Here is a 23454-nt window from a genome sequence, read left to right as displayed (position 1 = left end):
TTTATAAGCTTTGATGCTCACACAGGAGCAGCTATGACAAGAACTTCAGTAAAGTGTTTATTACTGCTAGTTAGACAGGTGGTGCTGGGTGGACACAAGCCTTTAATCATACTGGCCTTTCCAGCAGGAGACAAAGAGCTAACCAGTCCCTCAGCCAGCTCCCATTCAACAAAGGCAATTAAAGAGCCTTCTTATCAGCTGGTAATTATAAGGGGAAAAAAGAAACAGCGGGGAAGACTCTTTCACTGTGGTCACACAAGCGTTGTGCAAATTTCTGAGATAAAACCAACAAGATGCCGCATTCATTCAGAAGCACCCACGGCTTTTCATCATGAGCGATACCAACAAGATTCTGGGTCGTAATTAAAGCTAATCATCTCATCTCAACTCATTTCAGGCAATCAGTTGCAAACAGTTTTTATGTCATCTGATAATGGTTAAAATGCCTAGAATGTGTGCATATGTGTGTGTGTTGCTTGAACTCACCCTTAAAGCTTCTATGACCAGGTCTCGGGCCTCCAGCTCTCCCTCCATGATGCTCAGCAGGGTGAGCAGCTCCGGCTTGCTCAAGTTATCCATATTGAACTCACATTTCTGAAACAAATGCAAGAAAAACTCATGAAATAAAACACCACAATTTATGCAATCAATGTAGCAACGCAATGGACCACACTGGGTATCAAACTCTTATGCAGTTTGCAGAGAATTTAAACCACAAGAAGCAGATGAACAATTTAATAAGGAGCTGCCATTTTTCTTTCTGGTATCTGGATTATTTTCTGGTGTGTGTTTGTAGGCACAAATAATGAAATACAGAACTAATCCTGTCGTCCAGATCCATTTAGTCTATCAGGAAGACCAATTCTAGGCCTCATGGGGGGGGGGGGGGGGGGGGGGTCATTTACATATCCAAAAACAATATTATCTCTCATGTGGAGATGTGTTTTACACAACCTGATAAAAAAATGTGCAAAAATTATTTGTCATTTTTTAGCTAATTTTCTTAAGAGATTACGAACTTCTGGAGGAAATATCTTCACCTGGAAAATGCCCCATTCTGATCACTAGCTCACATATTTACACCTCTCAGAGACTGGCAAGATAACCATCTTTTTTATTAAATTATCCAATGATGTTCGGCATATGTCACCCAACAAAGTAAAGCACTTCCATCAACTCATCCATTAATCTAGCTCAGTTTAAAATGAATGAATCACTAAAAATAACAATATAGGGGTTATTCTAGCATTTGCAAAGATTTGACGGGCCAAATTATGATGGTTGGATGACTGGGGCAAGCATTTCCACAAATATGGTTTTTGTGGGATGTTCCCGGTCTGCAGTGGTCTGGACACCTTAAACCATCAACAGGATTGTGGGGGGCCAAGGCTCATTGTTTCACATGTTGGGGCACCCTGATGGTATTTGCTTATTTCAGTGGGATAATGTGGAAAATGGTTTGGAAATGGTTCGAGGAATACAACAGGCTGAACTGGATCCCAAATTCTCCCCTCACAACTTCCTAAGGATGGGTAATGTTTTTCAAGTTTTCAAGTAGACATTGTAAGAAATCGAATCTAAGTGTATGTGATCATTGTCTCCACACGTGACTGTCCTGGTGGCATTTATTTACCAACTACCAGAACAAACAACAGAAAAACTCCTCAGATTCTGGTGCAAAGTTCATGGCAATGTGAGGCAAATGGTGTATAAATAAAGAAACACTTAGATCTAAAGACCCCTGGAACCCCAGAAAATAAACAAAAATAAGGTTCCAGTCCAACCTCTGCCAGGTAAAGCTAGCATATTATCAGTCTGCCACGACTACGAACAGTCATCTGAGCAAAGCAACCATCAGAAGGTCCATCCACAAATGTGTCACCAGATGAAGTTAGAAGTTAGACATTAGGAGTAAATATCTCATCTATGAGAGCTATAGACATACTTCCATCCGTTTTCGTGAAGGTTTTCAAAGGTTTAATATTATTTGTTGAGCCTGAGTTTACAGTCCCATCAAGATCCGATTCAGACATTTCCAGTTAGCACAATAAAAACTAGCATATCCAGAAATTTCTCTAAATATGTGAAATCAACTTGATTTATTCGTGATCACTGAAGAAACATAAGCCAATATCAGAGACTATTTATAGTAAATTAAAAAATCTGCTTTTGGTTTCAGTGTTCATGTGAAATTTACCAGCAAAGCAGCACAAAAACTGCTCCTCTCCCAGACTCCAAACTGGTCTCACTAAGTACAACCCTCAAATTAGCCTAAATATCCAGTCCTACATCAAAGCCATCATGGTCTAATTACATTTGGCTAGGTCATTAAGCAAGTCATTGGTCAGTAGCAGCTACAGGGCTAAATGATGAAGACAACTGTAACTGGAAGAGATCTGAACTCTTCATGTCTCTCTTCATGTCAATTAAAACCTCTTCTGTGTCACTGCTATGTTGTCTACTTGTACTTTACTTGATTGTTAATTGTGCTAATAAATATGATAAATATAATAAATATGATTGTGTATTATGAGTCTTTACTTTTATGCTCCAGCCTCTGAAAATCAAGATTTAATTATCACTGAAAATTTATAAAAGACCTAGTAATAACTGGGTTTGTGTACATTCATGTGCATGAGCAAGCTTAAAAAGTTTTAAGAAGGCAGTATCATTTCTATGTGGCAGAAGACTGACAGTTTTCCTGTTAGGATGCAAAATTTTAGTTTATTCTCAAGACATCACAATTACTGAACACCACAACAGCATCTAGTCAGACAGCATTCCAACACAAAGTGTCGTATTGTTCTGTTCAGGAACCTTGGAAGGCATGTACTGATTCAAAGTAAAAAGCCATGTGAGGAAAATGTGAGGAATCTTTGGCTGAACAGCTAAAACGATGAAATCTCACACAGACCGGCCAAAAGATAACAGTGCATTTCGCTGAAAGAATTTCTAACTACTGCTTGAGTCATTTGCAGGGGAAAGCCACATCCAGTAGCATTCCTTATATCTGGAAGCTTTTTTTCCAGCAGGCAATTTGTTCTATAAATCCTTAATAAATCAGCCACAGGAAAGGCAAACAGAGGAAGTTAAGGAGTCTTGGCTTCTGTTGCACATCAGGCAGATTGCTACCTGCCCACTCTGGAGACGCACAGTTGTCAGTCGACCATTTAAACCAGATTTACAATCTTCCATCAAGCCAACAAAGCTCCATTTAATCAAAGCGTCACGTGTCTTCTTATGAATAAAAAGACCAACACTTTTCCTTTAACAAGACTTCCTTAAAAATGTGAAGTCATATTGGAAACCGTTTCTATCACATCTTTGTTTAGTCAACGCCTAGAAATAAACACAGAGTCCAAAGCACTGATTCATTCGCACTGAGCCCACCAATCGATGCCCTTTTTCCTGACAGAGTTTTCACCACTCAAGAGAATTGGCCGACTCAGGGAGAGTTTATGGACAGCAACCCTGAGCTGTCCTGTCCAAAATATGATTAATTTATTTATCTTAATGCTTATTTGTCTATATTTTATATTTTTAATATATAAATAAATATCATATTTTTGCATTTATTGTTCTTTATTCAGCATTTTGAACAGGGAATTACAAGTCCCTCTGGTTCATAACATATCTCTGCATGTTAACCTGCTATGGCAAATCAATCAATCTAAATCAGTGGCCCTCAGACATAGTTTTTAAAATGACACGGATTGTCACACATTCTCTTGGTCAAGTCAGTACAGTCATTCTGGCAATAACCCCAGATCAAGCCATTAAATTGTTGTACCCGTTTATTCCAATGCATGGTCATGGGGGAACTGGAACCAAACTCAGCTGCTATCAGACTTGAAGCAAGGTACACCCTGGACAGGTTGTCAGTCCATTGCAAGTTTCAGAATAACCAATTAAATTAACATGCATGTTTTTGTCTGTGGGAGGAAACCGGAGCACCCATGATTTGAAGAAGACAGGGTATGAAAGACAGAAAGTAACTGACCAAGAGAAAAGAGTCAACAACGACTGACTTTTACTGACTGGAAAGAGCTCAGAGAGGAGACAGGATGCAACATGAATTATCTTTTGTTTCTGGGTGACTCGGAAAAAAAATCTGCCAAAGCAGTGCAGCTGGTGAAATTAAAATACTGAATACTCTGACAGGTTTTGTTTGCATGGTTATTTAAACCATCTGGTTTAAAAAACTGAAAATTTGTATATAGGAAGGTGAAACAGGGTCAACATTACAGTCATTCCCCTCCAACCAAGCTGCATAACCCACATGGCCACAGGTGACCACTATCAGACTTAATAATTTGTAGAAAATCAAACTGTAATTTCGTTGCACTTGTTGCAATAGACAAATAAAGTTCTATTCTTCTAAGTGTCATTTTACTGATGCTGATGTGTATTTATTAAAGAATCAAGACGTCAGTGTTTCAACTTCTACCATTCCAATCTAGGCTGTAAAAAAGGGCTCTCTCACCTTCAAGCTGATTCAAAGAACATTTCCAGGAAAATATCAAATGTTTGTCAAAAGACAAACTCAACACAGTTTCAACTCATCACTTATTCAACACATACTTCCTGCAAACAGCTTTCAGCACCCCAGAAACAAAAGACCGTAACAGATTTCAAATCTAAGCTATCTGATTCCTGGTGATAGAAGTGCAAAATCAGTATGACTTTTAGATAATTGTATATAAATTCATTTATAGAAATTAATTAAATAATAAATTAGTTTTAAGAAAATTTGACTCTTTGTTCTGCACATTTATGCCATTAGAATCGTGGGAACCTCTGTTCTAGATCAGCTAAATGTTTCTGCAAGTAAATAGAAACATGACATCTTGCTATGGGGGCCTTCCTATAAACAGAATAAGTACTGAGCAGAGGTGATGGTAAACATCAGCCTACCTTCTAACTGAAAGGGGGATGACTGACAGAGACCCTTTCATTGACCTCTGACCCCTGCATGGAGCATGACTACTTCAGAGTCCTCACACAAGAAACTTCCCCCACCTCAGGCTAACAACAGATTCTGAAAGGGGTTAGCAAAGAGCATAGAGCTTTATTTAACCATGGCAGGCATGGTCGAGGTGGTGGTGGTATGGGGGCGGGCAGGAATCAGCATTAAAGCGGAAACCCTCTTTCGTTGGCTGGAACATGGGGAAGAAAAAGTATGCTGGCGAAGCGGCGTGCTGAGCCGAGGAGGCCGTCCATCTCCCATTTCTCCACCTGTTCACCTCAATGCTAAATGTAAAGTGGCTTCCAGGCAGTTCTGAGCGTGCTCAAAAGGGTGGTGGAGCAGGAGGAGGTGGGGTAGTGGAGGGCTGATACGGTACTCCAAGCTATGCCAGCTGAGTCACTGAAATTAAGACCAATTTAGAAAGGTGTCTGGTGGACAGGTCCCCCACCCACCCCCTGGCTCTGCCCTCCACTCACTCCTGCAGCTCCTCTCCCACCACCTCCTCAACTCGCCACTCTTACCCACCCCCAAACTCAACACCCACACTACACCTACATTTAAACCAGCCAAGCTCATCCAACACATCCATGCAGGTGCTTTTCTGTCCTAAAACAAGAACTAAAGTTAAGCTTAATTATATAATTCTAGTTTTCTGCCAGTAACTGACAGGCTGCATCATGGAGTCAGCAGAGGAAAAGGGAAAAGGTTACATGACCGCCTGCTGGCAGGGGCACTAGTTTGATCAATTTGCACAGAGGGGTGCTGAGCTGCTGCCATGGCACTTAAGCTGCAACCTGTGAAAGGACAACTGTGAGAAATCACAAGTGGGTGAATGTAAACATGTGAAATACAACAAAGGACCACAAAAAATTCTAAAAAGAAGTCTTTGTCTTGAGTCCCCTAATCTGTCAGCCTGCCTAAAGGGACGCGCAGTTTCCAGGATTTCTAATAAAGGCTTCTGAATATCGAAAAATATTCATTTTTAAAAGGGTGGAATAGTTTTCCCTTTATGAGCCGCCTATTTTCACTATCTATTCTTGGATTTAACCTTCTTGAAGCCAGCTGAAGTAGCCTGCTTTAAGTGTCGACGTATTTACACATTTACTGCAATGTACTGAACAGGAGCTGCGCGGCCAGCGCCGATTTCTCTTTCATCGGGTGCCGGATAACGTTACATTACTGCGGAATGAGCATTGATATCGGCCGTTAGAGACCAACAACACCATCCACTGGGTCTGAAAAACCAATATTACCCTGTCTGCTTGGAATGCGCAGCTCTAAGCCATTTTCAGGGGTAAAACAGAGACGTAACCCCTTGTTTTTCTTTAGACACAGTCGCGAGCCTCACGCTGCTCACCGCTGTTGCTTCACGAGCCTGTACGGAATAGATGCGCGCGGCGTCTCACCTTCTTCTTCTTCGTCATGGCCATCGCAGATAGGCAGAGCAGAACAAAGCAAAACAAACACACAAACACCGGTGTGGCTCGTGGTTTCTCACAGCCTCGTGCCTTACCGTGTCGACACTTCCCAGCACGGCGGCTGCCAGTGTTTGTACCGGAGGAAGAGGCTGCTCTCCGCTGGCTCCCTCCGACGCCATCTTCGTACTGTAGCGGTCTGCTGGAGTGAAGGCGCATTCGGCACACATTAACTATTGCGCTGCTGAATACAAATCACGCCCCGGGACGGCCATAGAAAGGGAAGAGAGACGAAATAAGACAGATCAAAGAGGGGTGGGAGAAAACAGGGGCCAGGTCTCCGCTGTGAAAAGCCCAAAACTGAGTGTACAGGCTGCTGTAGCTGGGAGGAGGGGGAAAGCGGGCTGTCCTGTAGGCGTGGACCGACAGACGCGTAAAATCCAGATGCGAGGACCCGGTGCGCTCCCAACAGGAAGGAGGTGCGTCTAGAAGGACTGATTGACAATAACATTTGTCCACTTCAAACCTGATTGAGGGACGTCTATAGTTCAACTCACCAATAAATGACAATAAATAATAATATTACACAATAATAATGAAATAGATAGATAGATAGATAGATAGATAGATAGATAGATAGATAGATAGATAGATAGATAGATAGATAGATAGATATTCACTTGATGCTATCACAACTACATGACTCATGATGAATAAATGCATAAATTAATCCAGCATCACTAAACCCTTATTCACATTAATAAATCATCAGTTCATCATAACTTTATATTATTTGTTGTAATGATCCAGAATAATTACAATTATCACAAAATGCTTGATAAAGACATAAACATATTTATTTTTGTTGTGATACTGCGCAGAGAGGGAGAGAGAGAGAAAAAAAACCAAGTTAGCACTTTTAAGCCACATTATTAATTTAAAACAGCCAGTGTGTTGATATCCAGTTTGTAGCATGTGACACAGTATAAAGTAAACTTCTGCTGTAAAGTGTCAAGATCAAAAAAAAAGTTGTGAAGTGCATTTTCTAAGCTTCGGGATGCACCCAGGCAACAATGGCTCCAGGGTTGTCAGAATCTCAGTTTTTAAGCCGAAAAGTTATGTACTGCAACTTTAATGTGTATGTTTTCATTTATTACTTGTTTAGTTTATTTATCGTTTGGTTTTGTTTAGTATTTGTCTTATTAACTAATAAACAAAAACAGCTGGAATTATGATTTGATTTGAGAAGAAGAGATGGGCAGAGGAGCTCTAGTTGGTCAACAAATGTGTCAAAGAATCACTCAAATCTACACCACTAATCCAAAAAACGTTAATCAATTGCTAATGAAAATAAATGACGTGCAATATCATAAACTATTTTATTCACAATAGAAAAGACATAGCAAATGTTGAAATGAAACATACATATAACTATTTCTTGAAAAATATTCGCTCATCTTGAATTTGATGGTAGGAGCTTTTCTTCTGAAGACCATGATGAGCTCTTTTGCTTTCTGGGTGTTGAGGAAGATGTTGTTGAAGTTGCACCACACAGCCAGACGGTTCACCTCCTTCCTGTAGGCTCATCATTGTCCTTGATGAGTCAGATCACTGTGGTGTCTTCTGTGAACTTGATGTTAGAGCCATGTACAGGCTTCCAGTCATGAGTAAAGAGGGAACAGAGGAGTGGAGGAATTAGACAGCATTTTCATCAGAGATAAAATGTAATGTAAGTGTTTAATATTAAGTGTTAAAGTCAAATATTTCCTTTATATAAATAGAGTTTGGTATTAATGCTTTCTGACTGTAAGATTAGTAGTCCTACTAAACATGTGAAACACTCACTTCTGATGTTTGACCTTCTGTAAACACAGGCGGTCAAACGTCATCACATTGAAATTTGTTTTATGAGCAAATGCCTTGATTTTCTTTTTTACATTTATTTATCTTTGAAATTTGAATGTGTCTACTACTTGTGACGTTGGACACAGTTACGTGCCAGTGTTGTGTATTGTAAGGCCTTTCAAACAGAGACCATAAAAGCTGAGGATTTCTAACCAAAAGCCCCTCTGTTAATCCACATAGTCAATGCTCAGAGCTGAAATCTCAGTTCTGGGTCTGTTTATCCCAGAAAAGCAGGGGGAGGATAGGGGCCTTCCCATCTCCCAGATGTGGCATTAGGGATTAACCTAATGCTGATCCAGCCTGGTCCTTCAGAATGAGGTTATTTTTCTCTATTTAGGTCAAATGCTGAAAGACTGATATTTGCTGAATGCACCCAGTGCATTGGATGTGTGTTTATTTGATGAATGTGTTAATATTACTCAATAGTTGAGAATTTTTCTTTATAGCTTTTCAAACATGTAACTCTCTAAAAAGTTGACCATTATTACATCTATTTAGAGTGTAAAGAGTCACTGATGCTGCTACAGTTTAACATCAGTTCACCTCATTCATCCATCTTCTGTACTGCTTAGTCCAGCTCAGAGTCGGGGGGGCTGGAGCCTATCCAGACAATTAGCAGGTGAGAGGCAGGTACACCCTGGACAGGTCGCCAGTCTATCGCAGGGCCAAATGAGACAGACAACCAGTCCTGCACACACTCACTCCTAGGGAGAATTTAGTGACCAATTAACCTAACATGCATGTCTTTGGATTGTGGGAGGAAGCGGGAGTACATGGAGAGAACCAGACGTAAACAGGCAGCCCTCTGTTCAAAAGAACATTAAAATGTGATTTATGCACCAACAGTGGTTTTAATATTATATTAAATGGATAAAAATGAAAATACTTTATTTCAGAAGGAAATTACAATGTTGCATTGGTTTTTAAAAAAAAAATAAAAACAGTAATATTTCACTAGAAGTACTTATAGAGCGCAGACCTCTGCTAAGTCATTGTAATTTTTTTTTTTTTTTTTTTTTTTTTGCCAATAATTGTATTTTTTAATTTTTGTTAGAAGCTCTAATAGCAAAACGGTCCCATTCCTCAAAATCACTACTGTAAAGAATCCTTTAAAAAAAATTCCTGGATCCAGGCGGTGATCCAGATCACCCCCCAAAATCTAATCACTTGTTTCTTAAAATATTTCTCCTGAAGTTTCATCTAAATCCATCCATTACTTTTTGAGTTATGCTGCTAACAAACAGAACAATTTCAGTCCCTGCCCGTCCCACAGCTACTTATTGTTTGGGGTTCAGGTCAGGGGTTGTGTTAAACCTCATTCAAACCTGTGTCTGAATCTGTGGAGGATCAGCAGAGATGGAGCAGTTGTGTGGAGGTAATCCCTCCAGCCTCCTCCTCTGAAAGGAAGCCCATCATTAGCCAGTGATTATGAGGGTGGGGGGTGGGCTCTGGACAAAAAAAAAAAAAAAAGAAACGCTGTGACCTTTGGTAGAAAGAGGCTACTTTCTTTTCATTTACGGAGTTCATTCTGGATTTAAGTCGTGCAACAGATAAGAGAGAGTAGATTTGTTGTAGACTCTGTTACCGGCTGTCATGTCAGGCGTGTTAGTGTGCACTGATCAGAAGTATCTCATGAATCACATTTCAGAACATTAAAAACCCAACAAAATGCTGATGGAGGTGAGGCTGGCATCCGCTCATGTGGCTCAGGACCTTTCAGGACTTTTAGGGTTTCCAGATTTGCCAACAATTAAAAATAAATTTTCTATGCCAATGCAGCATTGAGGCAGAAAAAAAACGATGCACACCAGAGCATTTTTACTGTTGTGTCAAATACTTGATTCTCATATTTTTTGTAACTGTTTATTGACCGGTTTTGTTGACCAAATAAAGAGGTGACCACACCTGCCAAATGCCCCCCCTGAACCTGCAGCTCATGGACAAATCAAGTTTTTCTCAGAAAATGAGACTATTGATCCGGTTCTGACCTAAATGTCTGACAAATGTCTCCGCTTTAACAGAGCACATTTACCTTTAATGCTGTTCATTTTTACATTAATCAATCATTTATGAACAGAAATTTTTCTTTTGACAAATAGAATATTGAGAGAAATATCAAACACTGATGGATTATTTTCCTCTGCTGGTGTATAAAGTAATATCTCCTACTTTACAGACTTGTTTCAGCCCCCTCCCATGCAGCTTCTGGATGGAAAAGACTAACTGTAACCCTGACTGTGATCTTCAGCTTAATGTCTAAATCAGCTGATTTCTCCTCCACGGCACTTTGACTTGGATCTCTCTGAACAACAATCTAACAATCTGTGATCCAATCCAGTCACATATGACTCAGTGTGGTCACATGACAATGTGTTTTCATCACATGCTGTGGTCCACACAGGTTTTGTGTTACATCCAGAGCTGCTGGGAGCTGTGCTCCTCCGTCGCCTCCTCTTCATCTTCTGGCCCTAAAACACAGAAAATGACACATTCGATATTTCCTCTGAGCTGAGAGAAACTCTTTGCTGTCACTGTTTCATTAGCATCAGTGCAGTGAGATGATTGTGTCTGAGGACAGCGTACGTACATAGTTGTCTCTGCTGGACCACTTGGGGATGGTGCTCTTCATGGTGGTGCCTCGCTGCATCAGCCTCCTGGAAGAACCTGGCCTGCTGCTCGGTGGACAAGGACCTCCACTGTGGAAAGACCACACTGTCAGCCTCTCTGACCAGAAACCAGCATCAACACGGGATGCTTAGTGGATCAAGTTTACTTACTCTCTCCCCAAGATGGTGTTCACCGCCGCGCTCCCAGTGATGCCAAACTCAGCCACCACACTCGTCCTCTGCTCCTTCAGAAAGAGCATGAAGGCGTTGGGTGGCTTCTTGACGTATGGTGGCTCACTGTTGTCATCACGCTTCCTCTTCCTGCTGTGGAGGACCAGGAGGGATAGAAATACTACATTTTGATGATGAGTAATTAATTGTGAAATGAAATAATAGATTACTAAATATAATTTCAAACTCAACAAAAGGAAATCAAATCGCAAAGTGTTTTGTAAAATACATTTCAAAATATTAAAGAAGAATTGCATTTTGAAATATTTAATTAATAAATACTGGGTACATGTATTTTCAAGTGCTATTTCTAAAAGGAGAAATAAAAATTTTTGCAGTTAAATGTCCTTAATGGCTGACCCTCTCCATTTAGATTTGCGTGGTACTTTGATTCCTTCAGCAGTGAAACCAAGTTAAACCAATCACAGCTGCTCCTCGAATGTAACCGGTTCTCTCATTGGTTAGACAGCCACACTAGCATCTCTGACTTCCACCTCCCAACAGCTCACTAATGGAGACTGAATGCTGCAGCATTCAGAATGAGTTTCTCTCAAAGATCGATGAGGTTGAGTTGTCACTCTGTATTGTGCCGAGTTGTTGCTGTTATTTTTTCTCCCTTTAGAAATATCAGTTTAAAACACATTTAGATATCACAGAATTTATTAATGAAATATGGAATTCCTCTTTAATATTTCAAATAAAATGTGTAATTACAAAAAAGTTTGAAATTAAAAAAGTATTTTAAACAGAAATATTGAGACAAGAAAGCCTGATCCATTGACAAAGATCAGGAGTGAAGAGGAGAAGATTTGGAGTGAAAGCATCGACAGGAAACTAACTGTGAGCAGCAGGCGCTCTGGGGGGTTGCAGCGGGGCGGGGGTCCTGCACCGGCTTTCTGCAGAGACAGAGACACACATTTTACAGCAGGAAGACGGTGTGGACATACTTTAAACATTGATCAAGATTTGTCTTTTACCTACAGGAATCCAGCAGGAAGCAAGACCTGTCCATCAGAGCTCACCTGCAGACACAAACACACACGGAACAGATGTGAAACAACAAGCTGTTGCGGTGACATCTGCCCACCAGCTCACACACAAACACATTCACAAATCAACAAAAAATAATAAATCAAATATTTTTTTAATCATTCATTTTTGCTTCCCTACATCATTTCAAATTTATTTACTTGAATTTGATTTAATCTGCTGCTACATTAAATATTTTGTAACAGTTTAGAAATGTGCAACATAAATAAATGTATCATCGTTGTTATTATTATTATATTTCCAAAGTAGTCACTTGACCTCTTAGCTCTTGCAAACCATTTTTTAAAAATTGATTTATTTAGATGAAGTTATCTTCAACTGCTATGAAGTCTTTATCATTAACCAGCATCTTTATGGATGAAACACAATGAACATCTGTCCGTTCCCTCCACTCTCACCTGTTCCTGTCAGCACCGACCTGGCTGGTCAGGTGAGCCGGCTGCAGGGTGCTGGGGGCAGGGCTGGCTTGACAGCACTGCAGGAACAACAGGAGGACGAGAAAGAGGAAATAGTGAATGAGGACATCATTCTCTGTTATTAAAAGTCTGACATTATAACCTACAGAATTTAAATGTGCTCAAATCTTACATTTTCCATGTTAGGTAGTTTCCATCCATCCATCCATCCATCCATCCATTTTCTGCAGCTTATCCGGAGTCGGGTCGCGGGGGCAGCTGCCTAAGCAGGGAAACCCAGACTTCCCTCTCCCCGGCCACATTCACCAGCTCATCCGGAGGGATCCTGAGGCGTTCCCAGGCCAGCTGAGAGATGTAGTCTGTCCAGCGTGTCCTGGGTCTTCCTTCCGGCCTCTTTCCGGTGGGATGTGCCCGGAATCTTTTGCAGCCGAGGATCAGACCACCAGGGCAGCCGCCCAGCTCAAACTGCACCTGACCCCTATAGGTGGTTTATATTTCAGCATCTTGAAGCACTTTAAGATGCATTAACTTGTCATAAGAGACTAAGATTTGTTGAGATAAAATGTAATCTGTCAGAAAACTTTCCTAATCATCATGTCATCTCTGTTAAGTTGTGACGTGTTTAACTCTCAATCACACATTCCCATCTGTTCAGAAAGAAAACAGCAGCTCTGCTACATGTTTCATATTCCCATCAAAATAACTCACAGCACTTGTATTTTATCTAGTTGGCTTAAAGTCATACAAACAATTGTCAGGTACAGGTCAAGGAAAAACAGTATCTTTCTAAAACATATAATATTACATCTTGTAATGTAAGAATGCTGAGTCACTGACTGAGTCAGCAATAACTCAGTGGGCCTTATTCTGATATCTGCACATACAGAAAAAAATGCTGTTTGTAGCCAACTGCACACATATTATGTACGTGTAACTGCAGCATTTTAGTTATTAAATATCTTAAAAAGCATGAACAATCCTTACTGATGTCATTGCTAGCACAAACTTACTAAACATTTATAGTTTGAACAGCACTGCAGCTGTTCTCAGGATAAGACGATCTCCTCTCATCTTTCCGTTCAGTCAATACAGCAAAACTGTAGTTTTAGTAGTTTAGTAGTAGTTAGTAGTAGTTTATTTTATTTTTTAGATTGAGATTTACATACAAATTAAAACAATCTGGACATTAGTAACACTGATACTGTATAACCAACAAAATCTAACCGTCTTCAGCAAGATTAACAAATATCACCTAAATCTTTAATTAATAACAATTAGACACAATTTAGAAACAGGCAGTAGTCTAAACATGATGCTGGTAAAAAACAAACAAAAGAAATCCTCTAGTGGAGCAGTAAAATGGGTTGGTATGGTTTTATTGGCCTTATCTGATTTCCCATAAACACATGAGCCAGGGAAAGGACGTGGCGACAGAGCGGCCATCTTGGTACAGTGCCAGCACAGTCACAGTTGAGGGAAGTTGTATTACACAATATCATTCACTCTTAATTAATTAAATTTTCAGTTGATTTCCAGGCACATTGGTTAATGGAAAACTTTTAGGCATTGTACGGGATTATTTGATTTAATTAAATGTTTGTTTAACTACAAATCCAAAGTGCTAACATATCAAGTTGGAGTGGATTTCGGTCACTTCAAGTAGTTTTGGTTCTAAATAATAGTCTAAAAAAATAAATATAATCCAAATTAAGGTCATTATACAATGTGTTTGGGTCATTGGGTCCACAAGTAGAAGTTGTGTATATACTTGCCCTGTGATGGACATTTTAAAATCTACTTTTAAAAGAGAAGAGACAAAGTTGGATTAAGTTGTAAAGTTTTATGTTGGGTTGGACACGGAACTGTCTGAAAAAAACTGCCTATACATTATGAACTTAGCTCAGTGAATCCTCTATTACAGTGATTCCCAGCCCTGGTCCTCAAGGCACACTATCCTACAGGTCTTAATCTCTGACAAGTTCTGTATAAGTCTGCTAGACATCTAAGACCTGCAGGATAGTGTGCCTTGAGGACCAGGGTTGGGAATCACTGCTCTATTAAGCCACTCCTCAGTAAAGGCAAAGATGAAACTTAACTGATGTTTTCTCCGATGTATTGTTTCTACTGTTGCAGCCAATGGACAGGAAACAGTACCAACACACCTGTGGGGAACTTCAGAGATAAACTTGGAATATGGCCCCGGCAGGCCAAGATTAGCAGTCATCGACCCCGCCAGGCACCAGCCATCCAGGGTGGCCAGAGCGAAGGGCCCCAAGAGCCGAGAGGCATTCCCCCACCAAGGTAGGGGGACCGCGACATGCACAGTAGGACCAGGCCACCTCAGACAGCCACCTGGCATGGGCCAGCACCCACCCCAATATTCCTGCCACACATCCCGGGAACCAGGGCACCATCCATAACCCCCCCCCCCCCCCCCCCCCCCCCCCCACTCTGATTTTCAGTCTTGTTTTGGTGTCATTTGGCATTTTCCTTCCTTAACAATGACTTCTTGACACTCACCCTCTGATACAATCATTTCTGACGATGCTTCAGTGAACAGTATAGACCAGGGCTACTCAATTCGGTCCTACGAGGGCCGCAATCCAGCAGGTTTTCCATGTATCCCTGCACCAACACACCTGAGTCAAATTAATGAGTCATTGTGTAGAACCTGATTGGCTGTTAGAGCCACCTAATTTGACTCAGACGTGTTGGTGCAGGGATACATGGAAAACCTGCTGGATTGCGGCCCTCGTAGGACCGAATTGAGTAGCCCTGGTATAGACCCACTTGAAGAGCCACGTGCATAACTTAGGTCCTGTGTCAGGTCTTTGCTGGATTTTTCTCATCATATTAACATCACTTTCAGATACAGTTGATATGTTGTCATGGAGACGAGGTGGAAAGACTCAAATGCAGGATGTACAGACACAGGAGGAAGATGGATTGATTTAAAAATGTATGTCCAAGCAAAGACGGTTTACAAAGACAGGATGACACAACTAACTCAACAACATAGGACGGAACCGGACAAGACTAAAAACGAACACACAGACAATAAACTGGCAGAGGACAAAGTACAACCGGGAGCTGAAATACTTAGGAAACTAATTACAAACAAGAAGCAGGTGTAACAGACTGACGGGAAGCAGGAAGCAGGAAGTAAAGCATACAAGAGAATAAACTCAACTAAATAAAACAGGAAAGACAGAACCCAAAATGACAAAACTACAAACTAAGACTAACAGAAATAAAAACCATTAAACCATGAAAGCTGTAGATAATTTTTTTTGTCCTCCTGTCAAGTTTCCTCAACTTTCTTTAAAGAACACCATGCTGAGATATGTGATGGTTTAAACTAACAGCTCTCTGGGAATCACTTTGTTGGTGAAAGAAATACTTTTTCTTGCCTGATGAAATGTTTTAACTGAAGATAAAAATAAGGAAAATGAGCAAATGATGCAACAGACATGGCCAGTATGTTGCAGGATTATTCATGCAATTCATTTTGTTTTAAATAAAGAAAAAAAACACAGACATAGCATGAAAGGGTTTGGTTCATTAGTTGAGCAAAAAAATTCTTACTGTTGTGGATTTCAGAGAAACAACACCACGAACCAGAATAAGCTAACAGGCTAACGACACAGTCTTATCTTAGCAGTGAAGTTTCCATCTACATGAAAACATAAGGGTTAGAGTCATCATATGGAGTTATTGACACAAGAAAAATGAAATTAGACAAAGGTCCTGATTTCCACGTGGTCTGTGCACTTCTGCAAGTCAGTTGATGGGTGCTTTATTCATATTAAATTTAATCTTCACTGTGTTCAAAACTCTCCTTCAGCTGTTTTCTGGTACAGAACTTTTGCAGCTTTGCAGTAAACTTCAGTGAGACCATAAACAAATCTTTTGATCTGATTTGATCCCCTCTGTGAACCCAAGAGCTGACCAGTGGAGATTTTAACATTTGCAAGCAGGTAAATGTCCTACTTTTGCTCATCACAGCTAACTGAACACTGATTTAGTGCCAGATGCAGTTAATTATGCTTTCTGCAATTCACTTAACGGGACTAAAAAGGGGAAATCCTGCAGCCTCACAGCTGAAGCTATTGAGACGAGGCACAGACTTTATGGCCGACCCTGCTTCCAGTTCAGATTCTTTAATGATAATTTGGACATGAAAAACATGTGAGCATGCAAATACTTGAGTTGTTTCAGGCATAAAACAAACTATTTCATGCAACTACTCCAGTTTTCTCATAAATATGAAGTAGAAAATATAACTTATTGGGATTTTTCTAATTGTTCATCATTTTAGTTGTTATTTAATGACGGGAAATAAAGGATTTAGTGTTTTGTGGGTTAACCAATCTTGGATCTAAGAAAAATGGCAGCTTCTTTTGCTACAATTCAAAATCTTACATAATTAAAGCGTTCTCAGAGTAAATACATACAATAAGAGATTACGCAAGCTTTATGAAAAAAAGATTTAATGTGGTTGGAGAGGGAAAAAAAACCAATACTTCCCTCTGTCACATTCATTGTGCATAATTGCTCTTGCTGTGGTAAACTATACAGTCCTCTCTCCATGTGTTACACATACCAACGGCCTCGTGGTTTATGAGTCCATGTGACCCCTAAACCATGTCCACAGGGTCCATCCCAGGAAGGGCAAGCAGCCATGTGAGGACCCCACAGCAGCTCCGAGCTGAAATAATCACCATCACTGAAGAGTCTGGAGAAAGTAGTGCAACCGGAGACGACGAGACAGATACTGATGGATGAGGCTTGAGTTGAGGAGTAGCAGCTGGGTTCCTTCACCCCTCCCACTCCTTCCTGTCGTCTCAATCTTATGGGAATACTTGGCTCACATTAACTCGCTTATTGTTGGAGAATAGAGCAGGCACAATGACTCTCTTTCAGTTGACTAGGACGTGATGGACTAAGAGGGCGACCATCACTGGGCCCTGTGTGCTGCAACTCTGAAGAGCGGCTCAGTCAACGGGCAGGCAGGAAACAAAACAAAAAGAGAAAGGCGCGAGCTCCGGATCCAATATCCTGGCCCCGGCTTCAAATAGGAGGCCGAGGGAGGCCTAGATAGTGACTCTACTGACAGAGAGAGGGGAAGTAGAAGAAGAGGGAGGAGGAAAGCTACGATCTAGGCCACATCTCTGTTTGATTGTCCCTGAGGGGCTGCCAGTAGCTGAACTAGACCTCTGTTCAGCCACCATCCCTGCTGATCTAAAGTCAGAGCTCTTCTGCCTGCAGTTCTCCCTCCCTTCTTAGTTCACTTGATGTCTCACACTGTTTCTCTGTTTAACCACCAGCTCATGACAATGAGGTGGATGCAGCAGGTACCTGAAATAAAGAGTGAAATAATACTTTCCAATAGCAATTTGATATTTAAACAATCTTGCATGAATGAATTAGTAAAAAGTGCATCTGAATTAGTGCAAAGATTTTTTAAGAAAAGAGGCGTTCTGTTGGATGCTGGGACACCGAGAAGGACACCATATGTAGCCATTCTGGACGGCATCGAAGAGGAATGGTTGTTGGTTCTAGATGGGCTGATCTTAGTATTTCAGGAGCTGTGTAGACTGTCAAAGACAACAGTAATTCAAAGCACTGGTTCCAACCAAGGTATGCAGAATAGCTTCACTGAACACACAACATGTTCAACCTTAAAGCAGATGGCCTACAGCAGCAGAAGACCACACCGGGTCCCACTCCGGCCAGCTAAGAACAGGAAACTGAGGCTACAATTCACACAGACTCACCAAGACTGGACAATAGAAGACGGAAAAATGTTGCTGGTCTGATGAGTCTCCATTTCAACTACACATTCAGATGGTAGGCTCAGAATTGACTACTTCCAGCAAGATAATGCACCATGTCACAAAACTCAAATCATCTCCAGCTGGTTTTTTGATCATGACAATGAGCTCACTGTACTCCAACGGCCTCCACAGTCACCAGCTCTCAATCAATAGAGCAGCTTTGGGATGTGGTGAAATGGAAGATTCTAATCATGGATCTGCAGCTGAGAAATCTGCAGCAACTGTATGATGCTGTCATGTCAATTACCTTGTTGAGTTTATGCCACAAAGATTTAAGACAGTTCTGAAGATAAAAGGGGGTCCATCCTGATACAAGCAAAGTGATCAGTACGTGTATTTAGTCCACATACCTACCAATGGTGGGGTGATGTAGAAATACAGCTCTAAATGAAAGTTTATATATCTAGTACTGGATGAAATCAAAGCTCTCATGGATTAAACTAAATCATATAAAATATTCTCAGCATTTTCAGTCTTATGAAACAGAAGGGCTGATCAGAAGTTTTAGCCATGAATTGAGAACTTTGTAGGAGCCAATCATGGCTCCGTTTAATGTTTGTTTTTAAGTCAAATAAGGTGTCTTTCAATCCCTTACCAAGTAAGTTCTAATGCCCAATCCTACTAAAGACTTGTTAATGCCTAAAGCAAATTAAATTTACTACTCTGTTAAATTTAATTCTAAATCAATTTCTAAATTTAGAACTAAATTTAGAAAGCCCTAAGTGGGAGGTGGAGATGGAACTAGATCTTCTGCTAGACACTCTTGCATGTAATTTATTAAATCTTTTCACTTTTTTATATTTGATAAGATAAAAACCTTAATTTATTTTTATGAAATGCTTCCAGGCTGTATTCCTCTTTTTAAATATTCCTGGATATAAATCAGCTGCTCAAGGTTGAGTGACATCCATGACACTGTGTTATACATACTGTGTGATGTTAAAATTAGAGGCACCCTGTGCCTTAACCCCATGTTCAGACCTGGCACTAACATCCTGTTTGGTCCAATAAGAAATGTACAGTGCTAAACAGAGGTGTAAATGCACTCAGGTCAGATTCAGAGGCGATCTCACACTATAATAACCACATTCTTACTAAATTAAAAGGAAGAACCCTTTATCAATTGAGAGAAATTTCAATGCTGTTTTTTTTTTCTTTTAAAAAGAAATAAAAAATAATTCATAATTAATTGATAGCTCAGTCTTGTTCCAGAAGGTGATGGCATCTGGCAGAAATGATCTCCTGTATCAATCTGTCCAGCAGTGAACCTGAAGAAGCCTCTGATTGAACACCCTACCGTTCTGTTGTGTACAGAGTATGAAGAAATTCTCATTATTTTTGCAGCATTCTGCTCAGATCACTCAGCTCCAGAGTTACTCCCAGCACAGAACCTGCCTTATTCTTCCGTTTGTTCAGCTTCTTTAAGACTCTGGCTCTGAACAAATCCTCAAGATCTACTATCCTGCAACTTTTAGATGCAGGAACAGATGAAACAAGTGGTCGGAGAGCACCATGCGCTCCAATGAGTTCTTTCCTGCAGTGCTGGAGAAATAAAAGTTTTTTATGAAACCCAGCTGAAGCCTGCCTGCAGCCTTGGAGACTGGAGTTGACTCTAACCAACAAAGAAATCAGGGTTACAACATTAAGGACCCAAGTGTTTCTGGGATATATTTTAAAGCAACACTAATCTGGCTTTACTATATTTTCTTGTTCTGTCAGTTTCTAATAAAAATAAATGTAAAAAAGCAACTGTAAAACTCAAACTAAGTTTAATTAACAGTGAACAGAGCTGTAGTTATAATGCAGCAGGACATAACATGAGTCAGGGGTGACTGTGTTAATGCCTGGTGGAGGTACACACAACTCATGATTAGATGAAAAGCAGTAAAGTTGCTGTTAATTGTGGGCATGTGGGCTGAAAGTATTTCAGAATAATAACTGCAGTGTTTAAAAGCTTCAATTTGTCTGTCTTTAGTCAGCAGAGTGGCGCTGATACTAAGCCCTGCAACATCACAGCAAACTGTTTCATCCTTTTCACTTCTTTTATACTGCATCTGTTATATAACTAAGTTAACTAAATATCTGGAAAACAAAATCTGACTCTTCTTAATCTGCAAGACTAGTGATTTTGTTCAGTAACTGAATTTATCATAAGTAGATTCTGGTTAGTTGTGCACATGTTACCAACAGGTCTGAACAGGAACTAAATTAAATATACTACATCTTGTGTCCAATACACATAAAAATTTAAAATACATAAAACTAATAGGTTTTTCTATACCAAACTTTGTTGTTCTGGAAGTTTTCAAGAATCATTAACATATAAACAATCTGCCTCCTGGTGTGCTGCATTTAAGAGGAATGGCAAGAAGGCACACTGATTTTACTTCTGTAAACACAGAGAAGGTTTTTGAGAGTGCAGAAAAGAAAAACTCTTTGTGCTTCAGTGCATGACATCATTGCCTCTTCAGTTGACTGTCCCATCAGGTCAAACCGGTTAGAGGACGGGGTCACAAGCCCAATGCTTGGCACACAAATCGGGAAGACTCTCATTCAGTGTCTGCCTCGACGTCTGATGTCAAGAGGAGCCATCCAATGACTATGATGACTCCAGTGAAGCATGGATCCCATTTCTCTTCCAGAGATTGTAGTTTACATGTCCTAAAAATGTCCTTACTAGATAACAGAACAGCAACATACTAAGTTTTTAACATTAAGATAGAAAAGGAGACAAATATTGTAGAGGAGGGTAAATATAGTATAGCAAGTTATAGGAAATTCAACTCTTTCTACACCATGTTTGCAAAATTCTAAAGAAATATTTCAGATTCTGTGCCATATCCGAAGATGTATGCAGATGATAAAGAGACTTTTTTTTCCCACATAGTGCGTATTATAAAGCAAAGAAGACAATTTTTTTTTTTTCATAAGATATTTACTATAAATGATCTAAAAACATAATTTTCCCCTCTTAAACATCGATCATCGAACTGGCTTTAAAGACACATTGCAGATTAATTGCAGCTGTGGATCCCAGCTCTATTTGGTACTGACTGTAGGAATAATGTGTCGCCCCCTAGTGGACACTAATAGGATGTGTTGGAGGCTTCAGCCAAGTCATACAGAATCCGTAAGCTCTTATACTGGTTATGTGTCAGAAATAAGATTAAAAAAATAAGATAAAGAATAAAAAAACGTATATATATATATATACAGACTCAGGAAACATGTGACAACTTTGATTTTTCATTTAACTCTTGGGAAATCATTATGAAGAACATTTAACATGGGTACATTAAACCCAACTTAGTACTAAAGTACTAGATTCGTCATTTTAATAGTTTAATTCAAACAAAACATGTGTGTCTATTTTTTTGTCAGGACCGTTGTTGTTTAAAATCATACCCTCATTTCTTGATGATCATGCACTGTCAAATAACCTAATGACCACTTTAAAATGACAGAAAATCTGTAGAAGGAACTGCACAAATAAACCACAACTTTTTAAAGGTGCATCATGTCTTTAGCACTAAGAGAAAATATGATGTGACCTGAAGTCCAGCTGTGTTTTCTAAAAATTTAACTTCATTGAAATGTAGCTCCAGTATTTTAATAAGTGGTATTAAATGGGATTTGGAGTGTTTTAAATAGATTCAAGCCTTTTTGGTATAAGAAAAATAAAACATGTTGCAGCTGATAAGACAACACAACCCTGAGTCCATGACTGTATTCCCATGATGTTTCACCCCAGTAGCCTAAAATTAGTTATCTTCATCATCATAATCATCATTAAAATGATTTATAAACACAGTTTATGTAACAATTAATATCCATTCAATTATTTCCCAAATAATTTTTTTTTCTTCTTTTACAAATATTCTATTATGTCCTGCTTCTCAGTTAAAGACTCTATTTATTATAATACAAACTTTCAGAACTTTGTGGCTTCATGTGGGTTATTGCAGCGTTATAGGGGGAAAATAAAGTTCATATATGCCTGAATGCAACAAGTAAATTATCATTTAAATAGAGGGACATTTTGGTGCGCATTTGGAAACTCCTCCACCCCCTTTCTTTTCCTTGGGTTGTTAAGTCCAAGTAGATTCAGATTATCCCTTCAATTTCCAGATCTACCTCTTGGCAGAGCTCATTTTCATCAACTACATATATATTACGTGTATATTATACAACAAAAACAATTTATATGGTTTTAAAAAGATACTAAGAGAGCATTACTTGATAGGAAATTTTGGTAATGAATAAGTATTTTTGGTGTAATGAACCTATGGGCATTTTATTTAACTTTTCCCATAATATTTTAAGTTAAATGAATATATTTAATATATTATAGATTCAATCGGAGCCTGCCAAAAGGTATGTGTCTGTTTTTGTTTTTTCGATTGTGTCAACAAAAATGTTTTATTTGTAGTAGATGTACGGTATGATGTGTAATGTTATGTATTTGTTATGAGTATTGTGAAGAGTAGTGTGAATGTGTGTTGTTGTATTGTCACCATGTAAATTGTGCAGACTCCAGGAAGAATAGCTGCTGCTATTCAAAAGCTAATGGGGATCTTAAACAAACAATCAAACTATAATAAAATCTTATTTAAAATTTGCAGGAAAAAAATAGATATTTACTTAATCCCAATTTTGAAGTCAGCGCCTTTAATCCACCTTTAGATTCACTAGACAGCACTTGTTCTAGATATTAATACCAAAAGTACATGTTATGTTTTTCAAGTTTTTATAATTTAATCAATGTTACCATATTTGTGAAAAAACAAACAAACAAACAAACAAAAAATGCAAATAAATATTTTGGAATATGGAAGATGTTTTTTTAAAAAACATCTTGATCAGCATTTGGTGAAATATGCTTGTTTACTTCGGGTCACTTCCAGTTCTTCCCACTTACCCTACTACTTAGTGAGCTACTATGTTGGGCAGGGTGTCCTGTTTCTTTTAGGTTCAAAGGGTTAGAGGTCATCAAGCCCGCCAAATGACCCTCTATGATCAGTTTGGAGG

The 23454-nt window shown here is 39.5% G+C and overlaps 2 protein-coding genes across 4 annotated transcripts in view; both read right to left on the bottom strand.

Annotated features, from left to right (window-relative positions):
• Positions 1-6833, bottom strand: part of cttnbp2 (cortactin binding protein 2) — a 103954-nt gene extending 97121 nt beyond the window's left edge. The window contains exons 1-2 of one of the 2 annotated variants that reach the window (XM_041996671.1): positions 6480-6833; positions 487-594 (exon numbers count right to left, since the gene is read on the bottom strand). In XM_041996671.1, the coding sequence (XP_041852605.1) occupies positions 487-594; positions 6480-6611 (240 nt within the window). In that variant the 5' untranslated portion in view covers positions 6612-6833. The remainder of the gene's footprint in view (positions 1-486; positions 595-6479) is intronic. The other variant, XM_041996672.1, reaches the window with a different exon arrangement.
• Positions 6834-10276: 3443 nt separating this feature from the next.
• LOC121647341 (transcription factor 7-like 1) lies at positions 10277-12807 on the bottom strand. Of its 2 annotated transcripts, none has more exons than XM_041996675.1 (6): positions 12762-12807; positions 12572-12648; positions 11963-12019; positions 11064-11216; positions 10874-10982; positions 10277-10754 (listed from the first exon to the last, which is right to left on the bottom strand). In XM_041996675.1, the coding sequence occupies exons 1-6, from the start codon at positions 12804-12806 to the stop codon at positions 10548-10550; spliced, it is 648 nt and encodes a 215-aa protein (XP_041852609.1). In that variant the 5' UTR covers position 12807; the 3' UTR covers positions 10277-10547. The 2 variants fall into 2 exon arrangements, with proteins under 2 accessions (XP_041852609.1, XP_041852610.1); XM_041996676.1 differs by having other exon boundaries at positions 11064-11213.
• Positions 12808-23454: the final 10647 nt, after the last annotated feature.

The sequence above is a fragment of the Melanotaenia boesemani genome, chromosome 10 (genome assembly GCF_017639745.1).
Source record: "Melanotaenia boesemani isolate fMelBoe1 chromosome 10, fMelBoe1.pri, whole genome shotgun sequence".
In the NCBI taxonomy this organism is placed as follows: Eukaryota; Metazoa; Chordata; class Actinopteri; order Atheriniformes; family Melanotaeniidae; genus Melanotaenia; species Melanotaenia boesemani.
The sequence above is the reverse complement of the archived record's forward strand: the minus strand, read 5'-3'. Positions and strand labels throughout refer to the sequence as shown.